The sequence below is a fragment of the Prinia subflava genome, chromosome 34 (assembly GCF_021018805.1).
Source record: "Prinia subflava isolate CZ2003 ecotype Zambia chromosome 34, Cam_Psub_1.2, whole genome shotgun sequence".
Lineage (NCBI taxonomy): Eukaryota > Metazoa > Chordata > Aves > Passeriformes > Cisticolidae > Prinia > Prinia subflava.
Window position 1 is genome coordinate 461,505 of NC_086280.1, and position 7,400 is coordinate 468,904.

Genomic DNA, 7,400 nt, shown 5'->3' on the forward strand with positions numbered 1-7,400 from the left:
GCCGTTCCGAGGATTCCCAAACAATCCCAGGATGGAGCAGCTGCAGCCCAAAGAGCAGCAGGGGCAGGGCCTGGATCCCAAAGAGATCCCAGAGATCCCAAAGGGATCCCAGAGATCCCAAAGGGATCCCAGAGATCCAAAAGGGATCCCAGAGACCCCGAAGAGATCCCAGAGACCCCGAATCCCGGGATTTGGGAGACCCAGGCTGTGTCGGGGCTGGGGTTTTGGTGCCATCCCAAAGATCCCAGGGAACGGGATTTCCTTGGAAAACCTTTGGAAAAGGGAAGTTTTTTATTGGGAAATCTGGGCTGAGAGGCAGCGCCCGACCCTTCCGAGGGAAAAACCGGGAAAAAAAGGGGAAAAAACGGGAATACAAAACCTGGCAGGGGCTGGAATGCCGGGAAAAAATAGGAAAAACGGGAAAAAACAGGGAAAACCGGGAATGAGGGAGGTGCCAGGGAGGCACCAGGACACAGAGATGCCCCTGGATCCCAAGGATTTTTGGGATGGGAAGGGGCATCCCGGGAATTTCCCAGAGTGTCCGAGGTTCCCGAGGGTGGGAAACGCTCACGGAAAAGGAGAATTCCCAAAAAAATAGAATCTCTTGGCCTGGGAACAGCCCCAGAATTCCGGGAATGGCCCCGGCCCTGCTGCTCCCGACGCTCCGGGAGGAGGTTCCCGAAATTCCCGCCGGGAATTCCAAATCCTGGGAGCTCGGGTCTTCAACGGGGGAAGGGTTCAGGCAACGCCCACCTGGAAATCCGAGAAATCCCTGGAATTCCCGCTCGGATCCCTCGGGAAGCTCCCAGAAATCCCATGGGATTGGGATCCCCACCTTTCCCAGCAGAGCCGCTCCATAAATCCCCCCCAAATCCCTGGAGAATGAGGCCCAAAATCCTGGGAAAAGAGCCACAAATCTCTGGGAAAATGAGCCCTGAATTCCTGGAAAAATGACCACAAATTCCCGAGGAAGAACCATAAAATCTCGGGAAAATCATCCCCCAGAATCCCTGGAAAAACACCCCCAAATCCCAAAAAAACCCCCGACATTTTGGGAATTGCGCCCAGGATTTGGGAATTCCCTCCCTCCCCAGCCCAGCTCCTCCTTTTTCCCTGGATTTTTTGGGGAAAAATTCCAAAAACAGAGGAGCAAAACCCTCCAGGGAAAGGGGGAATTCCCTGAAATCCCAGGAAATTCCCTGGAAATTCCCAGGAAAACGGGGAGTGAGGGAATTGTGGCTGCTGACCTGAGCAGGGCGCGGCGCTCCGGGGCTCAGACGATCCCAAACCTTTCCGCCCTTTTCCGCTTCTTGGCCTGGATTTGGGAAGGGCCAAAAAGAGGGAAAATCCTGGAAATCCATAGGAAGAATCCCGGGAAAGGGGGAGTGGGAGGGGGTCGGGAATTGGGGCTGGGAACGTGGGAATTCCCGACCCCAAAGGGCAGGGAAATCCAGGGATCAGGGGGCGTTTCCTGAGGAAAAGAGGCCCAAAAGACAGAGAATTCCAAACGCCAAATTCCTGGGAAAAGGCTCCAAAATCGCCAGGAAAAAGGCCGTGAAATTCCCGGGAAAAAGGCCCCAAAATCATAGAAAACCGGTCCAAAATCCCTGGGGAAAAAAGCTGTGAAATTCCTGGGAAAGTGGCTCCTAAATTCCTGGAAAAATGGGCCTGAATTCCAAGGAAAAACGGCCCCAAATCCCTGGGAAAACAGCCCTGAAATTCCTGGGAAAATGCACCAAATCCATTGAACCTCCCCCCTCCCAAATCCACTGAAAACCCTCCTGAATCCAGGGAAAACTTCCCTAAATCCACAGAAAACCTCCCTAAATCCATGGAAAACCTCCCTAAATCCAGGGAAATCCCCTCGGGCTGGGACTCGGGGGTGGTTTGGAATTCCCACCTCGGAGTCCTCGGCGGCTCCGGCGCCGGTGACGATCCCGAACCGCTCCTTCCTCTTCTTCAGCTTCTCGTCCTCCTCGCTCTGGGAACGGCGGGAATGGGGTTGGGAATGTCGGGAATGGGGCCCTGCGGTCCCTCCCCATCCCATTCCAGGGCAGGGAAATGTTCCTGTCAGTCCTGGGTGACTCCGTGCCCAAAAAACCTAAATCCCAAAAATCCCAATCCCAAAAAACCCAATTCCCAAAAATCCCAATTCCCAAAAATCCCAATTCCCAAAAATCCCAATTCCCAAAAATCCCAATTCCCAAAATCCCAATTCCCAAAAATCCCAATTCCCAAAAAAACCCGCAATGCTCAACCCCCAAAATTCCTGAAAAGCCCAATTCCCAAAAACCCCAATTCACCAAAAAAAACCCCAACTCCCAAAAAAACCAGAATTCCCCAATTCCCAGAAAAACAAAAATTCCCAAAAAATTAAAATTCTCCCCCCAAAAATTCCTGAACAATCCCAATTCCCAAAAAAGTCAATTCCCAACCTCCAAAACTCCTTGAAGAACCAAAATTCCCCAAACCCTAAAACTCCAATTCCCAAAAAAATAAAATTCCTGAAAAACCCAAATTCCTGAAACACCAAAATTCCCAAAAAACCCCAAACCCAGGGAAGGGCGGATGTGGCAGGGCTGGAAAATTTGGGAATTTTGGGATAACGCGGGGGTGGGGGTGTGGCCTGGCATTCCCAAAATTCCGGGAATTCCCAGCTCTCACCTTCTTGGAGAGGGAGGAGACGTTGAGGCCGAACCTCTGGGCCCTCTCCTTGAGCTTCTCCAGGTTTATCTGGGAAGGGAAATTTGGGATTTGGGGCTGGGCCTGGAGATCCCGGGAAACCTCGGGGGATCCCAAAAATCCCGGCTGAGATCCCAAAATTCCAGGTCTGATCCCGAACTTTTATGTCTAGATCCCAAAATTCTGGCTGAGATACCGAAATTCCCACTCTTCTTCCCAGAATTCCAGGTCTGATCCCGAATTTCCAGCTCCTGTTCCCAAAATTTCCGCTCCTCATCCCAAAATTCTGGCCGAGTTCCCACTCAAGATTCCACCAGAATTCCCAAAAACTCCCCCAGAATTCCCAAAAATTCCCCCAGAATTCCCAAAAATTCCACCCTAATTCCCAAAAATTCCCCCAGAACCTCTCAAATTCCACCCTAATTCCTAATAATTCCACCAGAATTCCCCAAAATTCCATTGGAATTCCCAAAATTCCACCCGAATTCCCCTGGAATCGCCCACTCCCTCGTTTCCTCACCGTGGGTTTGGAGTCTGCTGCCAGCCCTGGGAAAAGGAGGAAATTCCCGTCAGGAATGGCCTGAAATTCCCGGATTTCAGCCCAGGAAAAGCCGGGATAACCGGGGGGGGCCCTTCCCACGAGATCCCAGAATTCCCGGGAGGGGCAGAATTCCAGGAATTCCAGGAATTCCGGGAATTCCCATCCCCCACCCCTCACCTTTCGTGGGAACGGAGGCCAGGCCAAACCTGCGGGAACAGAAAAACGGGAATTGGGGTGGAAATTTGGGAATTGGGGTGGAAATTTGGGAATTGGGGTGGAAATTTGGGAACTGGGGATGGAATTCGGGGAATCGGGGCTGGAAATTAGGGAATTTGGCCTGGAATTTTGGGAATTTGGGGCAGAATTCGGGGAATTGGGGCCAGAAATTTGGGAACATCACTCCCCCCAAATCCCCCAAAATCCCCCCAAAATCCCCCCCAAATCACGCAGAATTCCAAAAAAATCCCTCTCAAATCATCGTAAATTCCCTCAAATTCCCCCAAATTTTCCATAAAATCCCCCCAAAATCCCCCAGGACAGGGATTCCCCCGGGAATTCCTCTCCAGCCCCTCCCAGGCCGGGCTCCCGCCCCAATTCCTGGATTTTTCCCGGATTTTTCCCCGGATTTTCCCTGTATTTCCCCATTTTTCCCCTCACCGTGCTGCCCTCGCTGCCTTCTTGCTCTCCAGGCTGACGGGGACGTTGAACCTCTCGGCCCTTTTCTGCATCCTCTGGAAAACAGGGAGAGGGAATTCCAGGAAATAGGGAATGCTCAGGGGAAATCGGGATTTTTCTGGCCAAAATGGGAATTTCCAGCAAAAAATTGGGATTTTCCAGGAAAACTTGGGATTTGCCAGAGGAAAAATTGGGATTTTCCCAGGGAAAGTTGGGATTTTTCCAGGGGAAAATGGGAATTTCTGTTCCAGGCAGGAATTCCATCCCAAAATCCTCAAAAATCCCCCCAAATTCCATTTTTCCTGGAATTTCCCATTCCAGGGGGCTCCTGGAACATTCCAGGGATGAAGAATCCTCTGGGAATTCCGTCCCAGGCAGGAATTCTCTCCCCATATCCCAAAAAAATCCCCCCAAAATTCCAAAAACTCCCATTTTTCCTGGAATTTCCCCATCCCAGCCTGGGACGATTCCAGGGTTGGCAAATCCCAGAAATCCCCCCGGGGGAGCTGCTGGAAAATCGGGATCAGGGAATTCTCACCTCCATCTGGGAGATCTCTGAGGAGATTTTCACCACCTTCTTCTCCTGGATCCTGGAAAAAAGCCGGGAAAAGCTCAAGGAGGCTCCGGGAATTTGGGATCTGCCCCCATTCCTGAGGGTTTGGGGATTTTCCTTGGAATGTGGAGAGCTCAGAGAGGAATTTTGGGAATTTCTGGGGTGGGAAAAAAATCCCCTGGATTCCCTTGGGAATGGGATTGGAGGGGAAAGAATTCCAGGGGGGATGCGAAGGGCCCCCAAAATTTGGGATTGGGAAGAAAAGTCCAGGAAGAGCCTGGCTGGAGGCTCCCAAATCCCAGAATCCCAGATTTCCTTTGGGAATTCCATGTGGGAGAGAATTCCTTGTTTTTTTCCATGGAAATTCCCTTTGGATCCCAGCTCACTCTGCTTCCCAAAAAGCAGGAAAAACTCCCAGGAAAAGCTCTTGGAATGGGAACTTTCCAAGGAAAACTGAGCTTGGGATGGAGAAGGGAAAACAAAAAGGGAAAAGTTGGGAATCTCGCAGGAAGAATTCCAGAGGATCCCAAAAAACAGCAGGAGCAGGCAGGGCTCCCCCCAAGGGGGAAATGTGGGAATTCTGCTCCTGAATCCTCTGGGAATTCCAGCCCAGGGAGGGGAATCCCAAATCCTGGAAATCCCAAATCCAGGGATTTCCAGACTTGGAATCCCAAATCCAGGGAATTCCAACCACAGGAATTCTGAATCCCAGAAATCCCAAATCCAGGGAAATCCAAGCCCAAAAATCCCAAATCCAAGGAATCCCCAGCCCCAGGAATCCCAAATCCAGGGAATTCCCAAATCCAGGGAATTCCAGCCCTGGGAATCCCAGCCCCGGCCCCAGGCCCCCCCATTCCCGAGGTTTTTTTGGGAATTCTCACACGTCAGGCGACTTCACCGGTGCCTCCTCCACCTTCACGGGCGGCTCCGGCGCCTTCGGCTCCTCCTCCTGCAGATCCAGGGAAATCCATGGGAAAACCATGGGGAAAATCAATTCCCGAGGTTTTCTTGGCATAAAATTCCTTTTCCAGGCGGGAATCACTTCCCAAAATCCCAAAAATCCCCCAAATCCTCTTTTTCCTGGCATTCCCAGGTGGCTCCAGCCCAGTCTGGGATAATTCCAGGGATGAGGAATCCTCCAGGAATTCTGTTTCAGGCAGGAATTCCATCCCAAAGTCTCCCCAAATTCCCCCCAAATTCTCAAAAAATCCCTCAAATCCCCCAGATTCCCCCTTTTCCCAGCATTCCCCAACCCCAGGGTGGGACCAACCCCAAAATCCCAAATCCAAGATCCCAAAATCTGGGATCCCCCACCCCCAATTCCCGGTGTCCAGAGCACCCAGGCACCAAATCCGGCGGATTTGAGCCAAAAAAAGCTGGGAAAGGGTTTAAATTCCAGAGGTGTTGGAATGGTGCTGGGGGAAAATCGGGATTATCCCAAATCCCCACCTCGATCTCCTCTCCCAGCACGTCCTCCTCGTTGGGCTCCTCCTCGGCTGCAAAGGAAAGCAGGGAAGGGTCGGAAAGGGGAAATTCCTGGGGGATCCCGGGAAATTCGGGGTTTGGGTGGGAATGGGGAATTCCAGGGGGGATTCCAGGGGGGAATTCCCAGGATTCAGGGATTTGGGTGGGAATGGGAATTCCAGGGGGAATTCCAGGTGGGAATTCCCGGGAAATTCAGGGATCTGGGAATGCCCACCGTGCTCCTCCAGGTAGGCCTGCAGGCGGTGGATCAGGTCCTGCTTGTTGCCTTTGGCCTCCAGCCCCCGTGCCAGGCACTCCTGCTTCAGCTCCGCCAGCTGGGACACGGGAACGGGGTAAATCCACGGGAATTGGGGAATGGAACAGAAGGAATTCGGGAATTAAACATCTGGGAATTGGGGAATTAAATATCTGGGAACTGGGGAATGGAACAGCTGGGAATTGGGGAATTAAACATCCCAGGGATTCAGCAAAACAGCCCGGCAATTCGGGCATTAAACATCTGGGAATTTGGGAAAACAGCCCGGGAATTTGGGAATAGGACAGAGGGGATTGGGAATGGGACAGAGCCCTGCCGGTTCCCCGGTTCTCTCTCAGCCCCGGTTCCCCCGGAGCCCTGGCGGGTTCCCGCCCTCCTCACAGTGCCCTCGCGGTTCTGCGGCGCCGGTTCCGCCCGCGGTTCCCTCAGAGCCCCCTCAGAGCCGCCAGCCCCGTTTCCCGCCGTCCCCCCGTGCGCTCTCTCAGTCCCAGCCGCTGTGGCCGCGCTCCCCCCGCGGGCTGTCCCGGTTTCGGGGCTCTGTCCGCGCTGTCCCCGCGGTTCCCCCGCGCTTTTCCCGGCCCCGTTCCCGCTGCCGGCGGCACCTTCAGCTTGTGCAGCTCCACCGGCTCCGCCGCCATCTTGTCACCCCCGCCGCCGGCCCCGCCCCTCAAGCCTGTCCGACCAATCAGCGCCGCGCGTCCTCCGCCGTCCCGCCCAAATCCGCCGCTCGCCATTGGTCAGCGCTGCCGGTAGCACCCACCAGTGATTGGCCTGTCTGGCATCGGGGGCGGGGCGATATTGATTGACGCGAAGAAAACCCAATGAAAGTAGGGAGATGCTGAGAGGCGGCCAATGGAAAGAGAGGGCGGGAAACGCGGACTTCCGGGAGGTGAGGGCAGGACCGGAGCGGGGTCACTGAGGGACTCGGTTATAATTAATTATTGTTAATCGTCGTGTTTCATTAAATTATTCATATTATTTGGGACAGTTAGATATTTATCACTTACAAGCACAGGTTACGGGGTGTGTGTTGCCTACAGTGTTGTTATACTCCTTATGATTGTTGTTCACTGAAATATATTATTATAGATTTGTTCATTACTTATCGTTCTTTACTCAGGAGTGCAAAGCACAAACTTGGGGTCATTTTCCAAAACATTCCAGAGTTTCCCACTCCCTTCCGTTTTCAAGGTGCTGGAAATTTATCT

The 7,400-nt window shown here is 52.9% G+C and overlaps 1 protein-coding gene across 2 annotated transcripts; it reads right to left on the reverse strand.

Annotated features, from left to right (window-relative positions):
• Positions 1-272: 272 nt before the first annotated feature.
• Positions 273-6,868, reverse strand: SARNP (SAP domain containing ribonucleoprotein). Of its 2 annotated transcripts, XM_063420980.1 has the most exons (12): positions 6,795-6,868; positions 6,151-6,250; positions 5,901-5,947; positions 5,333-5,400; positions 4,437-4,488; positions 3,881-3,954; positions 3,401-3,429; positions 3,203-3,228; positions 2,665-2,733; positions 1,901-1,981; positions 1,248-1,315; positions 273-753 (listed from the first exon to the last, which is right to left on the reverse strand). In XM_063420980.1, exons 1-11 carry the CDS (start codon positions 6,828-6,830, stop codon positions 1,274-1,276), a joined length of 624 nt encoding a protein of 207 aa, XP_063277050.1. In that variant the 5' UTR covers positions 6,831-6,868; the 3' UTR covers positions 273-753; positions 1,248-1,273. The 2 variants fall into 2 exon arrangements, with proteins under 2 accessions (XP_063277050.1, XP_063277051.1); XM_063420981.1 differs by lacking the exon at positions 2,665-2,733.
• Positions 6,869-7,400: the final 532 nt, after the last annotated feature.